The sequence below is a fragment of the Odocoileus virginianus genome, chromosome 6 (genome assembly GCF_023699985.2).
Source record: "Odocoileus virginianus isolate 20LAN1187 ecotype Illinois chromosome 6, Ovbor_1.2, whole genome shotgun sequence".
Taxonomy (NCBI): Eukaryota; Metazoa; Chordata; class Mammalia; order Artiodactyla; family Cervidae; genus Odocoileus; species Odocoileus virginianus.
In genome coordinates this window covers 19,575,785-19,592,477 of record NC_069679.1, presented here as the reverse complement: position 1 = coordinate 19,592,477, position 16,693 = coordinate 19,575,785, and the positions used below count along the sequence as shown (strand labels likewise).

Genomic DNA, 16,693 nt, shown 5'->3' with positions numbered 1-16,693 from the left:
AACCCATGCTATTATGAGTATTACTGCTCTAAGACACTGTCCATAAGACACTGTTAGAAGACACTGTCAGTTTAGTCCTTGGACCCACAGCATCAGTATTACCTGGAACTTCTTGTTCAGTCATTAAGTCGTGTCTGACTCTTAGTAATCCCCATGGACTGCAGCATGCCTGGTTTCCCTGGCCTTCACTGTCTCCCAAAGTTAGCTCAAACTCATGTCCATTGACTCGGGGATGCCATCCAACCATCTCATCCTCTGTCGCCCCCTTCTCCTCCTGCGCTTAATCTTTCCCAAGGGTATTTTCCAATGAGTTGGCTCTTTGCATTGGGTGGCCAAAGTATCAAAGCTTCAGCAACAGTCCTTCCAATGAATATTCAGGAATAATTCCCTTTAGGATTGATTGTTTGATTTCCTTACAGTCCAAGGGACTCTCAAGAGTCTTCTCCAGCACCATAATTAGAAAGCAACTTCTTAGAAATCATCATTCTTAGGCCTATCCTAGGCCTATTGATTAAGAAACTGAGAGAACACTTTAACAAGCTCCCCAAGTAATAAGGCATGCTAAAGTTTGAGAATCATTGCTTTAAGATAAAGTTAATTTTATTTAAGCTAAAAGGAAACAAAAAATCAATTGGTTTAAAGAAGAAATTAAAAAATAATAAAAGTAGTCTAAGGATATATCCCAAATTAAAGAGCTGGGGAGAGGCTGGGACCTGGGACCCCTTGGGTGCAGCACTCGAGTGCATATCTCCTCACTCACTCAGTCATGTCCAACTCTTTGAGACCCCATGGACTGTAGCCCACCTGGCTTCTCCCAGCAAGAATACTGGCCTGAGCTGCCAGTTCCTCCTCCAGGGGGTCTTTCCAACCCAGGAACTGAACCCCAGTCTACTGCAATTCCTGCAATGTCAGGCGGGTTCTTTACCACTGAGCCACCTGGGAAGATATGCTACCGTGCTTACACGTGGACAAACATCTCCTTCAGCAACAGAATACAAACAAACTACAAGGGACTAAAAATAACTGTGTACATGCCCAGTTGGGGCAAATTATGAACAAGATACAAAAAGACCAAAAACCCAATTGCCACTTTGAAACAGAAATAAAAGCGGGATACTGGACATGTACCCCGCACGAAGCATGAACCACCAGGCAGTGGGCAGACCACTCGAGCCACTCCGGCAGCCTGACCACCGATCCACCCCTACCCTCACCCTATTTAAGATACCAGCCCACCGCCCCTCGGAGACAGAGTGAGCCAACATGTCACTTGTTCTCACACCCTCATGCTATAGCACGCGTCCCAGCCAAGACTTGCCTGAATTTCTCCTCTGGCTTCTGATCAAATTCTACTGATTTAAGGAGGTCAAGAACCCTGGTCGGTAACACTGGCACATGATAGATGACGTGCTGGGGAAACATGCTAGTTATTGACAGATTAAGAACAAACGGAGGAACCTCCAACTATCTCTTAACATGAATGAAAACAGTACTGGTCATGGAAAGCCAAGAAAGATCATTAGCTCTAATATAAAAGTAAAGTCAAATTTGAGTTCTCATGTTTAATATGCAAAGTGGGCCACCCGGTCTGGGAGCACAGTAGATCCTCCACGTTCATTTCTCACCAGACACCCATCCACAATGCACTCCGCACAAACGATCCCATTTGGAGTAGGGATGGCTGCCTGTAATCGTCAGAAATAGTAGACGTCAAGAGAACAAAGTTGGGTGAGATCAAATTCTGCGGTTGCCAGCCAGTCCATACAACACAACGTCAATACAACACCTTCTATCAGCGAGCCATCAACAATCACACACGTGGTGGGAAAAGTATAATGAAGAGTCTGACTTCATTTTCTAATCTTTAATTGCTGACAGTTTTTAAGCTTCACCTCTGCCTCTTCCTCTGTGCCCCATATCTTGGCACTCTGGTTACGAAGTTTTTGCGACTGGCAAGAAATTTGAACACACAAGATGTGGCCCATGAGAGGAATCCTCAGCCCACTCCTAGCCCCCAACCCTGAACATCATAAAACTCCAGGCCACTCTCCTACCCTTTCTCTCTCAAGGCATTTTTCAGCCAGCTTGAGAGGCCCCGCCCTGCTCTCCCCCAGAGTTTCATTATGCTAGTGATAAACCTTTGCATACGTGTGTGTCTGTGCATGCGTGTGTGTGTGAGATAGAGACAAAATCATCACTCTTGGCATCTGAATCAAATTTCAGGCCGGAGATCCAGCCTGCCTCTTTCAAAAGGAAGAGTGTCAAGGTCCACATGTGAGTTGGCAAAGAATTTCCAGACATGAGGCAGAATGGGAGGAAAATAAAGTTTATTAGGGTGGGAGAAGCTGTTAGAACGTGGGCCAGCTCAAGGGAGAGCCGACGTTGAACAGGGGTCCTTGGTCCGTTTTTACAGCCAGGATTCAGGAGCAGGATAGGGGTCTGGCGGGTCATTTGCGGATTGGATGAGGCATGTATACTGGGTGGGGGGAACAGAAAGGCAGAAACCTTCTCCCTATATGGAGTAGAAGGGAAGACAGGTTATACTGCTCAAGAGGACCTGAAATTCTTTAATAGTTACAAGGGGGAGAGAAGGATGATAAGGGGCTGTTTTTTTTTCTCTGTTCCTGCATTCTAAGACCTTCCTTGGTTTTATCTATCCCTGCATTCCAAGACTGTCCTCAGTTTTTTCTGGTCTTTCATCCTTGGGACGCCACAAAGAGGCCATATAGAAGTCGTGTAAATCAATAGATCTATGTATTATGTTGTTCTATATACACACAGAAGGGAGATGACTAGTTCCCAAGTCAGAAAAATACAAGATTTGACAACAGAGATTCCATGAATGTAGAATTATCATTTTCCAATCTCTCTCAGAAATATACAAATGCCAATATTAAAAAACGGGAGAAAAACCAGTTTTCTTGGGAGCTCTTTCATCCATGTGTTTGGTATCTCGATAAGACCAGCCTGAACTAAGCATTAGGTAAAAGAAAACAAATGGTACACACTTCCAGTCTTAAAAAGCTTCTCAAGATGTACATCTTTGAAACGTCTAAGAAACTTTTAGCACTTATTAAACTTTATTAAATGACTTCATCTGATTTCATTCAATTATTTTAAACGTAGGTGTGCAAAACTAGAGTACCATTCAGCAATCATTCGTCCACTTCTACCTCCCCATTCTGCTTGGGATGCAGAATATTTCCTAGGGCTCTAGGCTCTGGTGAGCAGAATGTGAACTGACAGGATGTAAAGAGTATTTGTATTTGCTTGCACACAGTTTGGCTTGCTTCCGGCACTCCTGCTATTTCACAAGAGAAAGACGCACCCTACACAGCCACTACTGACTCAGCCTAGGTCGCAAAGAACGAGAGCTGGTGCAGACCTAAACCCTCGCCAGAGTCCCCAGCCAAGCCCAGTCTATGCACAGCCTGAGAGAGCCCAGACTAGCTTAGCGGAACCACATTTGACCTTTATACCTATGCAAATAAGTGTTTATTATTGAAAACTACTGGATGTCAGCAAGGTCTGTTACACAGCATTATTGCGGCAATAGCTGATGAACACGTACGTTAAGTTTCTAGCCACATCTACTGTTTAGAGGCTCATATCACTTTGGAAGCTTTAAGTAACTGGAATGTAATTTTACCAACCAACATAGAAGACGGGTCAGGTTGGAAAGATAAATGGTGGGGAGGAACACACACATTTCTATTTTTTCATACACAAAAAATGAACTCAGAAAACTTCAGTCTCTATGTCTTTGGGTGATGATGTAAAATAGGTACAAAGGTCAGTGAATTTATGGCTATAAACAGTCAGATCAAATTCCAGTTGCCAATGCTTGAAAAATTTGCCTTTTCACTCTGCCCTTTTCTCTTACCCTTATTTTCTGTTCTATTAAAATGGAGATATCAAGAGCTCTTTTGAACTCCAGGAACACAAGCTCCGCAAACCTTATTTCCCCCTTCCTATCTCTGTAGTTTTAAAAGACACACACACACACACACAAATTCAGAGGCTCCCAACTTGAGAGTCTAAAACTTAGGATTCAACTGAAAGTACCCAATGTGTGCCACTAGGTGGCAGTCATATTTCATATGGAAACTTGAAACCTGCTAACAAATACTGCCTTAAAGATTTGGTGGGGGTCAGGGGATGGGGGCGATGAGGGTGGGTCAAAACTGTGAAATGAACATTCTTCTTTGCTATAAAAGATGGACTAGTACAGATATGGTACCTATATGAGAAAAATTAGAACAAGTAAGAGGCATTTCACACGCTAGCAAAGTAATGATCCAAAGTCTCCAAAAGCAAGGATTCAACAGTATGTGAACCGAGAACTTCCAGATGTTCAAGCTAGATTTAGAAAAAGCAGAGGAACCAGAGATCAAATTGTCAACCTCAGCTGCATCATAGAAAAAGCAAGATAAGTCAAAAAAAACACCTACTTCTGCTTCACTCACTACGCTAAAGTCTGTGACTGTGTGCATCACGACAAACTGTGGAAAATTCTGAAAGAGATGGGAATACCAGACCACCTGACCTGTCTCCTGAGAAACCTGTATGCAGGTCAGGAAGCAACAGCTAGAATCAGACATGGAACAATGGACTGGTCCAAAATTGGGAAAGGAATACATCAAGGCTGCCTATTGTCACCCTGCTTATTTAATTTATATGCAGAGTACATCATAGGAAATGCTGGACTGGATGAAGCACAAGATAGAATCAAGACTGATGGGAGAAAGATCAACAACCTCAGATGTGCTGATGACACTACCCTTATGGCAATAAGCGAAGAAGAACTAGAGAGTCTCTTGATGAAAGTGAAAGAGGAGAGTGAAAACACTGGCTTAAAACTCAACCTTAAAAAAATGAAGATCATGGCATCTGGTCCCATCACTTCATTGCAAATAGATGGGGAAACAATGGAAACAGTAACAGACTTCATTTTCTTGGGCTCCAAAATCACTGCAGATGGTGACTGCAGCCATGAAATTAAAAGATGCTTGCTCCTTGGAAGAAAGCTATGACAAACCTAGACAGCATATTGAAAAGCAGATAAATATTACTTTGCCAAAAAGCCATGGTTTTTCCAGTAGTCATGCATTGATGTGAGAACTGGACCACAGAGAAGGCTGAGCATCAAAGAACTGATGCTTTTGAACTGTGGGTTGGAGGAGACTCTTGAGAGTCCCTTGGACTGCAAGGAGCTCAAACCAGTCAATCCTAAAGGAAATCAGTCCTGAATATTCATTGGAAGGACTGATGCTGAAGCTGAAACTCCAATACTTTGGCCACCTGATGTGAAGAACTGACTCGTTAGAAAAGACCCTGATGCTGGGAAAGACTGAAAGCAGGAGGAGAAGGGGAAAACAGAGGATGAGATGGTTGGATGGCATCACTGACTTGATGAACCTGAGTTTGAGCAAGTTCCAGGAGATGGTCAAGGATAGGAAAGCCTGGTGTGCTATACAGTCCATGGGGTAGAAAACAGTCGGATACAACCGAGCGACTGAACAACAATTCCAAAAATTTGAGAGACCCAATAGACTTCAGTTGTCAAAGGCTCACATTTTTTAGTTCCCTCCTTAATCCCCATGGACAGCAGAGCCTAGCAGGCTGCAGTCTCTGGGGGACACAGAGAGTCAGACATGACTGAGCGACTAAGCACAGACTTAACCTGTGTAACAACAACAACTGAAATAAAAAGCAAGAAAGTTAAGAGTCACTGGTGAGTACTAGAGCAGGGTAACACCGTGGAGAAACAGAAATGGACTAGAGCAGCACAGTGGCGCTTTGGGCCTGAAGCCTGGGCTGGCTGAGCTCAGGCTCCAGTGACGGGCATGATGGCCTGGAGTTCGGTGACTTCACAGAAGGCGGGCTAACAGGGCCTGCTGTGGGGCAGGAAGTCAGGGCTAGGCTTACAGCTTAGCAAAAGGGACAGGGGTGGTGTTCCTAAATGGGCAAGAGAATCCAGAAGTATTCATAGTTGCTGTCAACTGCTGCCTGGGGGCTTAAACAGGAGGCTATAGACAAGCATTGAGACCAGATTTCAAGTATATCCATCCCTGTTCTGAGTGACTGGAGCGGCAACGTCCCAACCACACCTTGGGCTGGGGATCCCAAAACACCATTGTTAAACCAGTTTCTGGTCTGCGAGTCTTATAAGGACCAGGCGAGCCAACTGTAAAACAGACAAGTGTCAAGGGGAAGGGAAAATTTCTCTTTTTAAAAAAAGCATCCCATATACCATGAAACAGATCACCAGCCCAGGTGGGATGCATGAGACAAGTGCTCGGGCCTGGTGCACTGGGAAGACCCAGAGGAATCGGGTGGAGAGGGAGGTGGGAGGGGGGATCGGGATGGAGAATACATGTAAATTCAGGCTGATTCATGTCAATGTATGACAAAACCCACTGAAATGTTGTGAAGTAATTAGCCTCCAACTAATAAAAATAAATGAACAAATAAAATAAAATAAAATAAATAAAATAAATAAATAAAATAAAAAAAGCATCCCATATACCATGAGACTTCAAACAAAACCAAACAAAATCTAAATATCAAGACAGGCAACAAAATCAACAACTGGAAGAGAAAATTACATTAATACAAATTTTAAACATAAATGTTTAAAATATTTCAGCAGTGTTTAGAATTGTTACCAAGGTGAAAGAATAACAACCATTATAAACAATAATGAGAAAAGTAATATAAACAATATTAAGAAAAGAATATATAAAAAGAAGTAACAACAGGTAACTAAATACTTCCCTAGTGGCTCAGTGGTAAAGAATCCGCCTGCCTATGCAGGAGATGTAGGTTTGATCCCTGGGTTGGGAAGATCCCCTGGAGAAGGAAATGACAACCCATTCTAGTGTTATTTTGCCTGGGAAATCCAATGGATAGAGCAGCATGGTGGGCTACAGTTCATGGGGTTGCATAAAGAGCTGAACATAACTTACCTACTAAAAAACAAACAAGAAATAACAGAAATGTAAAACATAATAATTGAAAAGTTTAAGAGTGGAATAAACTCTGGCACTGTCAAAGAAAGAATTTGTGAATAAAAGATAATACTATATAACTAAAAATGCAGCATGAAACAAAAAAAGGATCAGAAAGAATCACAATTAAGAAACTCTGACTCTGATACATAAATAACAAGTTAAACCATAAAACAGTACAGAAAACAAAATCTGTAAATAGAGACATGCACATATGGAAACTAAATGTGAAAACTGAGGCTGTTTTGAAATTTGTGATGGAAGCCTAGGCTATTTGTAAATTCAAATTTAAGAAAAATATTTATATTTCATACCATACACAAGAATAAATCCCTGTGGCTTAAAAAATCCAAATATGAAAAGTGAAACAGAAAAAATACTTTGAAGAACATTAGGATATCTTTATGACATTGGAATTTGAAAAGATTTCTTAAGCAAGACTTTTTTTTTTTTTAAGGAAAACATGTTTTAGATTCACCAAAATTACTTATGCTAAAAGATGCCACTAGAAAGTGATAAGCCACACTCCTGGAGAAGACATTTGCAAAATATGAACAACAAAAGATGAGCATCCACGACAAACAAGTACTAGAATAAACAAGTAGAAAGAAATAAGAAAAGCAACCGACAGAAAAATGGGCTGTACATTCATGGAAGATGGGGTCGCAGAGTCGGACAAGACTGAGTGACTGAACTGAACTAAACATATAAAAAGATACACAATCTAACCTGTCCTCAGGATGAAGCAAACTACAACTACAGTGGGATGTCAATCCACATCTAACAAACATGAAAATATTAAAAAGACTGGTAATACTAACTACTGGTGAGAAATAAGAATTTCACACTCTATTGATGAAAGTATTAACTGTTAACAATCATTTTAAAATTCATTTTGACATACATTAAGCTGAAAGATATACATTAATAAAATCAGAAATTCTACTGTAAAATTTAATCCAAGTGGGGTGTTTACCATGAACACAAATGTGTAATAGCACACTTGAGGAAACCCCATTTCCAGTAGTGGAAAATACGAAGAAACTTAGATTTCCATCACAGCAGTACAGATAATACTGAACAATATATTCACCCCAAGTGATACTATACAGACATTAAAATGAATGACCTGGAACTAAACATACCAAAACAGATTAATTTAGCAACTATAATTTTGAGAGAAAAAGTTGCCAAAAAATACAGTTGGATATCACTTTTAGAATGTTAAAACACACAATCATATTATACATATTTAGGGATTTTATACCTATGTATAAAGAAGTACATGTAATTAATAAACAATTTCACATAAGGGGAAGGTAGAAGGCGCCCAGGAGGGTACAAATGTATTTCTAATGTTTTACTTCTTAACTAAGGCATTGGGTATAGTAATGATCTTGAATGTCACTAACATCTTAGCCTTAAAATACATAAAGTAAAAACTGACAAAATAAATTAAATGATAGGAGATAAGCAGAACCCTTCTATTAGAAACTATAGATCAAGCAAATAAAAATGCAAGTGACTGGCATAAGAAACAAACTTTATTATCCATATCCCAGAATCCAACAGAAACAACATGCATCCTTTTCAGACACATGATGTATTTTCTAAAATTGATCACAGAGAAAATTGCTCCAAAAAATTTAAATATTATACAGACCACGTTCACTTTCTATAATACAATTAAAATCAGTAAGAGGATAGACTAAAAAGTAAAACTAAAATTAGCAAGTCTAATTAGCCAACATATGAAAATAAGCCATGTAACTAAGCAAGGTTTATTCTAAGAATGTAAGAATTATATATCATCTGAAAACTTATCAGTGATATCTAACATACTAACACACTAAAGGAGAAAAGGCATTGTATCTCAAAGTCTCAAAATGATACAGAATGAAACAAAAAAGTGTCCTGATAAAGCTCAACAGTCACCCTCCATTTTAAAAAGAAAAAGAAAAAAACTCTGAGCTAATTTAGAATAGAAGGAAGTCAAACTCAGGACATTAAGAATTTTTCAGCAAACTTCACACATCATAGTAAAACCTCAGGAAGCCAGCTTAAGAATACCCACAGTCACTCATGTTTTCCTATGTATACTAAAGGTCTGGGACTATGCAGTAAGAAATGAGATGTGAAAACTGGAAAGGAAAAGACAATACTGGTATTATTTACAGTGATATGATTGTCAAAGTATATATGGCAATACCATATATACACGGTTTAGAAAACCCGTGCTCTAGGAATACACAGATGATGCCATTCACAACTGACTTTCCTGTAATAGTGGTGACCCCCACACAAACCAGAAAGCGGCTGGGGAGAAAAGCAGAGAAACTGGATTAAGAGAGGTTGTAAAAGTGGTCTCAGCCCTGGCTTCACAAGTCTGAAGAAACTGTGGCAACATGTTTGCGTACAGACGATTAGTATGTAAGTGTTCATTCCACTTCTCTATTTTCCTAGTAGTTTGAAATTACACGGGACTCTTTTCCACAAAAGATAACGAATGTGTTCAAAATCTCACACATATACTTTTTCTACATAAAACTTCATTTAAAGTCAGTGAGAAAAATTAGAAAGCATACACAGAGTCCGAGTGAAAATACATTCCTCATGGGGCACATACAAGCACTAGATATCTGACTGAAAACTCTGGGAGTTCTTCACTCTTCAGCTTGTCCCTGGACCCTGTAGCTGACAGAGTCCCCTACAGCCAACAAAAGGAACCTCAGGAGAAGGGGAGATGAAGGTCAGTCCCTGGAGAGGCAGGTGAAAGCCAGCCAGCTTTAACTTGACTGAGAGTGGAATTTTCTAGTAAACCAGGCCAGACAAGTACCCAGGAGGCCAGGCTACCTGCCCAGATTTCTAAGGGCAACAGGACACTTGTTTCTCCCACATGGTGGAAAAGTACTCCAAAGTACAACACATTACCCCCGCCACTGTGCTTATTACCTGTTAAGCGTAAAGTCTTGACTTGCATCGCTTCTACCAGTCAGAATTTAAGAACTGATTTTTCATATATATATCTATTTTCAAGTCTCTCTCAATCCTAAAACCAAAGCTGAGAAAACCTATTAGACATCTAAGAAAAACCTCCAATGCATGGGACCCAGGTTTGACTCCTGGTGGGGGAACTAGATCTCTCCTGCTGCAAGCAAGACCTGATGTAGTCAAATAAATAAATTAAAATATATATACATATATATATAAAATCATAAAAAAAGTAAAATAAAAACTCAAGAAAACTCAGTTAAAAGTGAACTTCAGATAACCAGCAGATCATTTTTTAGTGTTAGGGTCTCTCAGGCAATATGTGGTACTTAACACTAAAAAATTATTGTTTATCTGAAAGTCATATTTAACGGGACATCCTATATTTTGTCTGGCAACCCTACTTCAGGATCTCTTGGCACTCTTAGGGAGAACTACGCACAACAGGTCAAGAATTTCTAAAAACCGGAGATTATGCGTGCACAGAGATGGAGTTACAGTAGAAATCTTTTAGCTACCTAGAAACCCTGATTCTAAACATTGCAGTTGAGCTTGCTTTCCTTGAAATCTCCTGGATTTTGCTGCTTTAGTTTTATAATGGCGGTTTGAGTTTTGTTTTCTCCCCCAAGTAATCTGATCTTTTCATATGATTTTTCACTGAAAATTACAAGGAAGTCAGTTATCTACTTTTTAAAGTGAACTCAACAAACAATGACATGAAATGAAGGCAACAGAGAGCACAAATGCACACATCATCCTCTTCCCCTGCTTTTTTTTTTTTTTTTTTTTGATGGTTTAGTATGGTTCTCTTCCCCTTCTTGTAGAGAGAGAGGAAGGCCACTGTTAAGAGCATATGAAGACAAAGAGTGATTCAACACACACAACACAGTGGCCCCTCAAACACACACTTCTGAAAAGTCAGTTGTGGCCAGCTGCCCACCTATGAGCTTGCTCCAGTGTTACTACAGTCAAAAATCAGCCAAGACAAACTGGAGACACAACCAGCTCCCTTGTGAAAGCCAAACTTCTGCATCAGCCGACCAATTTAATCCCTCCCTGTAAAGCCTCTATTCAGTGGTTCTCAGCCTTGGCTACATATTAGAATCACCCAGGGAGGCTGAAAAACCACTGAAGCAGGAATTCCAGCCCAGAGATAGATTTTGTTGGTACGAGATGCACATTAGGCATTGGATTTTTTAACAGCTTTCCAGGTGATTCTGATAGACAGCCAAGGCTGAGAACCACGGTTACTGTTAGGGTTATCCTCAACCAATGTTGTCGGGGGACGCTATAAGGTGTCACATATATCTAGATTGTAAAAAGCATGCATCTCCATCTGCTACTAACTCCAAGCTCTCCTCCATCCAAGCTGATGAGCAAACAGCCAATGCACAGGACTTGGGTTCTTCCCTGCCCTTCTGTACTCTCTCTGAAATTTTAGCATCTTGGAGTAACATTCAAATGGCAGGATGATATAGAAGGGGCTGCAGACGGGAATAAAAATGGCAAGATCTTCTGGTCAATTCCACTTTACTAGTAAACCTAATGTAACCCGCTAGATTATCATTCTAGAAGTATACTATCTGAGCAGCGTGTAAAGGATATCAGCTCAACTGATAGAAATGTGCAGCTTTTTAACTGAAGTATTTAGTTGTTTTACAATATTGCATGTGTTTCAGGTATACAGAGAAGTGATTCAGTTTTATATACATATACACACATATACATATATATACATATATTTTTTCAGATTATATATACACACACATATGTATCTTCAGATTATTTTCCATTATAAGCTATTACAGAATATTGGATACAGTTTCTTGTGCTATACAGTAAATCCTTGTTGCTTATGTATAGTAGTTTGTATCTGTTAATCCCATACTCCTTATCCCCCACCCTTTCGCCCTTTCGTAACCATAAATTTGTTTTCCATGTCTGTAAATCTGTTTGTTTTGTATATACATTTATCTGTATTATTTTTTAGATTCTGCATATAAGTGATATCATATAACATAAGTCTTTGTCTTATTTCACTTATTATGATATTCTTTAGGTCTATCCATATTGCTGAAAATGGCATCATTTCATTATTTTTATGGCTGAGTAATATTCCATCATGTGTGTGTATGTAGTTATGTATGAGCATGTATGTACATATATATGTGCACACACACATACTGTATCTTCTTAAACCAATCAATCATCTGTTGTGGGCACTTCAGTTGTCTCCATATCTTGCTCATTGTAAATAGTGCTGCAGTGGACATTGCAGCGCATGCATCTTTTCGAGTTTTTGTCTTTTCTGGTTATATGCCCAGAAGTGGGATTGCTGGATCATATAGTAGCTCTATTTTTAGTTTTTTAAAGAACCTCCATACTGTTCTCCATAGTGGCTATACCAAGTTACATCACCAACAGTACTGTAGGAAGGTTCTCTTTTTTCCATGCCCTCTTCAGCATTTATTGTTTGTAGACTTTTTGATGATGGCCATTCTGATCAGTGTAGGGCCAACACTTCCTTGTGGTTTGATTTGCATTTCTCTAATAATTAGCAATACTGAGCATCTTTTCATTTGCCTGTTGGCCATCTGCATGTTTTCTTTGGAGAAATGTCTATTTAGGTCTGGCTGGGTTTTAGTTTTTTTGATATTGAGTTGTATAAGCTGTTTGCATAGTTTAGATATTAACCCTGTCACTTACATCATTTGCAATTATTAAGAAATGCGCAGTTTATTCTTGCAGCAAAGCTTCAGGTGCTGCTGGCTGATATACCCAACCCACTCTTCAGTGTGAAATCTGGTCAGGAAACATACATCCTTCTTCCCCAGAAACCCCAGTCTGAGGTTCAAGGCAAAGTCTTGACTAACTCTATTTCAGAAAAACAAAATACTCAAGTTTCTCTTCCTTTCTACTGATAAAATGATAGCCCAAACCACAGGAAATCATTTTTACTGATTCAAAAATAAAATAGGAAAAGGATAAACTTGCTATCACAAAAAGCAACATGCCTTCCAGGTTTCTATGACAAATGAGAATTTTCTCATTTTACCAAAGAAACGACATTATCAGAAATAATCTCTTCCTGTAAATTAGCGATTGTTCAGAAAACCACACAAAACTTAAATCTTAAAATCACAGATTCTTTTAAAATTTTTACACAAATTTGAAGGTTACATTCAATTTACATTTGTTAGAAAATACTGGCTACATGTCCTGTGTGGTACAGTGCATCCCCAAGACTATCTCACACTCAGGGTTTGTACTTCCCCCATGGGATCACAGAGAGTTGGACACAACTGAGCAACTAACCCAGACACACCTCCCCTCGATTGCCCCTCCCCATCACTGTCAACCACTAGTTTGTCCTCTGTATCTGTGCGTCTGCTTCTTTTATAAAATTACAGAATTTTAAAGACAAAATTTCAGAAGTCACTTAGACCAGAGCCTCTCCCTCAAGGTACACAGGAAGAAACTAATATCCAAATAAAATGACTCATTTGCTCTAGAACAGAAGCTCAGATCCATACTCAGGTGAAAACACTTTTTATAACTGCAAGAGGGGAAAAAAGTCACATGGCTGTTGAGCAGAGCTCAGATTTCCTGACTACTTCTAACAAGTATCTTCTACCATACTCTGAAGCCTCTTCATGACTTTTAAATGAGGTCAGATGTTCAGGCTGAAAGGCAAGAACCAGAAATTTTGAGCGTGTGGTGGAACATACTGGAAAAAGCAGCTGCCGTGGACACAGGAGAGTGGTCTAGCAACACTTATTCAAGCGGTGGATGGGGTAGGGCTGCGAGTCTCAGGGGCAGAACCTGGACACTGAATCATTTTCTCCAAAGGCTTCCACAGCCTGGGTCAAGGTAAGAAGAAACAGATGTTGGATCCCTCCAGGGCTGGGGTTTTGTTAGATGGCTGTCACAGAAGATGACGCGGTCATGAAACGAAGGACATTACCAGGAATTGACTGAAGGAAGAATTTCAGTGTCCTAAGAAGGAAGGGAAGACAGGAAAGGCTGACAGACATAGAGGAAGATGTCTGGCATCAAGCCCCCAAGGAAGAGAAGGAATCTGTGGTTTGGGGGGAACTGAGGCATAAAGCTGGAATGAAAGAAGGTGGTGGACAGAAACTGGAGTATTAAAATTTATCTTCTCAAAATTAAAGCTCTCTTGGGGAGTAAATGTGGGGCTAGGATACAGATGTCCAGTATTAGCTGACTGAAATGGAAGAGACCACCATGGGGAGAGCAGAGTGGCCAGAATTTGGAACGTGTTACCCACATATTAGGGGGAGTGATCTGGGCGGTCAAGACACGAATAACCTTGAAAGTCATATAACACGTCCTGAAACAGGAGATCACGTGACTCTTTATGGGTAGATATTCTAACTTACTTAGATTTTTGTTTTGCCTTTCAGAGCTCTCACAGTACAGGGATAAGGAGCTTGCAATGAATATATTCTTATGTGTTTAGCAGAGTCATTAGGATCTGGTTGTGATTGTAAAGCCAAATACATGTTAACACTTACATAGCATTTTCTATTAGCAAGCCATAATTAATGCTCTACTAATAATATACAATATTTCCTCAAACATAAGACACCATTGATTTCAAGATGAATCATTATTCATGTACCACTAGGAGAGAAAAAAAATGCTGCCAATTTTCACTGCAAAATGCCAATTATAACATTGTCATTTGAGATGCAGATAATATGCATCAGACATTTGATGAAACATATTTTAACTCAATCCCATAAAGTTGTATGTATTTTATGTGGGATGTATTATTACTCCCTCCATATTGGGGCTTTCCAGGTGGCTCTAGTGGTAAAGAACCTGTCTGCCAATGCAGGTGTGTAAGGGATGTTAGTTCGATCTCTGGGTTGGGAAGATGTCCTGGAGGAGGGCATGACAACCCACTCCAGTACTCTTGCCTGGAGAATCCCATGGACAGAGGAGCCTGGCGGGCTACAGTCCATAGGGCTGCAAAGAGTCGGACAAGACTGAAGCCACTTAGCATGCACACAAGCACACCCCCATTTTAGAGACAGAGACCCAGAGAGGTGAAGTCCTTGCCCACGTTCACGGGGATGATAAGGAATATAGCCAGGATCCGAATCCAGGAAGCCTGGCTATACTCTGTATACTAGTCCAGCTCCATACGTATTCACTGATGAGGACAAAAATCAGTCATGATAACACCAACCCAAGCTTTCCACTCACTACCAGAAGAAGCCAGCATTCTGGAGGGTCTGCTGAGGACACAGCCTGCAGACACGGACTTCCTTGGAGGACTCATCCCACATAACAGATATGACTCAGGCCCAGTCCTCTGCAAAGGATCCACCCCAATTAGTGGTTTCCTAAAATTCATCCCTCATGGTACCAACTAGTCAGCATGAACTCATCCCCACACGTCCACAGGTTTTTTCCCACTTGGTCATTACTATACCCATTCATCTTTAGTAATATTTACTCTTCCTCCTCCAACTGTCATCATGTGCTTCATTTTGTGAGGGAGACTCCTGGAGCCACATTGACAGCTGCTCCTAATAGAGAAGCCACAGCTGAATAAGCACCAAGATGCATCCAGCCATCAGATTCTACAGCTTCCAGCTCATCCAGCCCCTTTGGCTCACTCAACCAGCAAGCTGGCGGCCAGGCTCGTGGATTCACACACTCCCTCTCCGATTCACTGCCTTAGTTACTGTGGCAACAGATGTCACAGAAATACAAAGTCAGAGTCACTGTTTCCATGCCCGCTAAGCGTAGGAGCAAACATTCAACCTTGCTGGTAATCACATAAACATTAATAAAGCGTAAGATACTGTTTCTGTTCCTCTAGCTGGAAACCATTTTTAAACCATGACACCTAATGTTGTCTAAAAAGCAATCAACAGAATCATAAACCATCAACACCTTTATCAACAAAAATGAACTGCTGTTAGAACATTCATTGACTGTTTTCTGTGAATCGGGCGTTGTGCTAAGTGGTTTGCATACTTTCATCTTAAGAGGGTGACTAGTATTTCATTTTGTAGGACACTGAGGGTCACTGGTTAAGGAAGTAAAGTGGGTACTATCTTTGAGAAGGTCAGTTTCACTGTAGATGCTGAGAGCAGACTCTGGACCTAGGATATCTGGTTTGCATGCTAGCTTGGGCACCCACAAGTAGTGGCATCTGGGTCAAGTTATTTCACCTGCTGTGCCTGTTCCCTCATCCTTAAATAAGGATAATGATGATTCCTACCTTACAAAGTTGCTAAAGAGATTAGTCAATATTTGTACAGTATTTATAGCACTGTCTGGTGCATAGGTGTATAATACATATTTTCAGCTGTTATTACTAGTATTAAAAATAATTTTTTCCCTTTCAATAATTTTATTTTCATTCCAAACTGATAACTTTGCTTCCTATTCCACTGACAAAACTGAAGCTGCTGGAAGAACCTCCACATCATTCTACCTACCAGCATTGATACCCATAGTCTTTGCTCTTGGGATTGGTTACTAGAGATGACTTTTCATATTCCTATCAAAGCCAACTCCTCTGCTAGTGCCTAAGATCTCTATTCAAATCAATTTCTCAAAGATACCATTCCAGGAAGCCTGCCTTCTTCCTACCTCAAATTTTCCCTTTCTGCTAGAACCTTCTCTCTGGCATACAAAAGAACTATTACATC

The 16,693-nt window shown here is 40.2% G+C and overlaps 1 protein-coding gene across 9 annotated transcripts in view; it reads right to left on the bottom strand.

Annotated features, from left to right (window-relative positions):
• The window catches only part of FMN1 (formin 1), a 475,676-nt gene that overhangs the window by 278,522 nt on the left and 180,461 nt on the right, over positions 1-16,693 (bottom strand). The window contains exon 8 of one of the 9 annotated variants that reach the window (XM_020913649.2): positions 2,311-2,512. The exons of the other annotated variants lie outside the window; for them this stretch is intronic. Coding sequence (XP_020769308.2) covers positions 2,448-2,512 — 65 coding nt within the window. The 3' untranslated portion in view covers positions 2,311-2,447. Of the gene's footprint in view, positions 1-2,310; positions 2,513-16,693 lie in introns of those variants that run through there. 9 annotated transcript variants of the gene reach the window in all.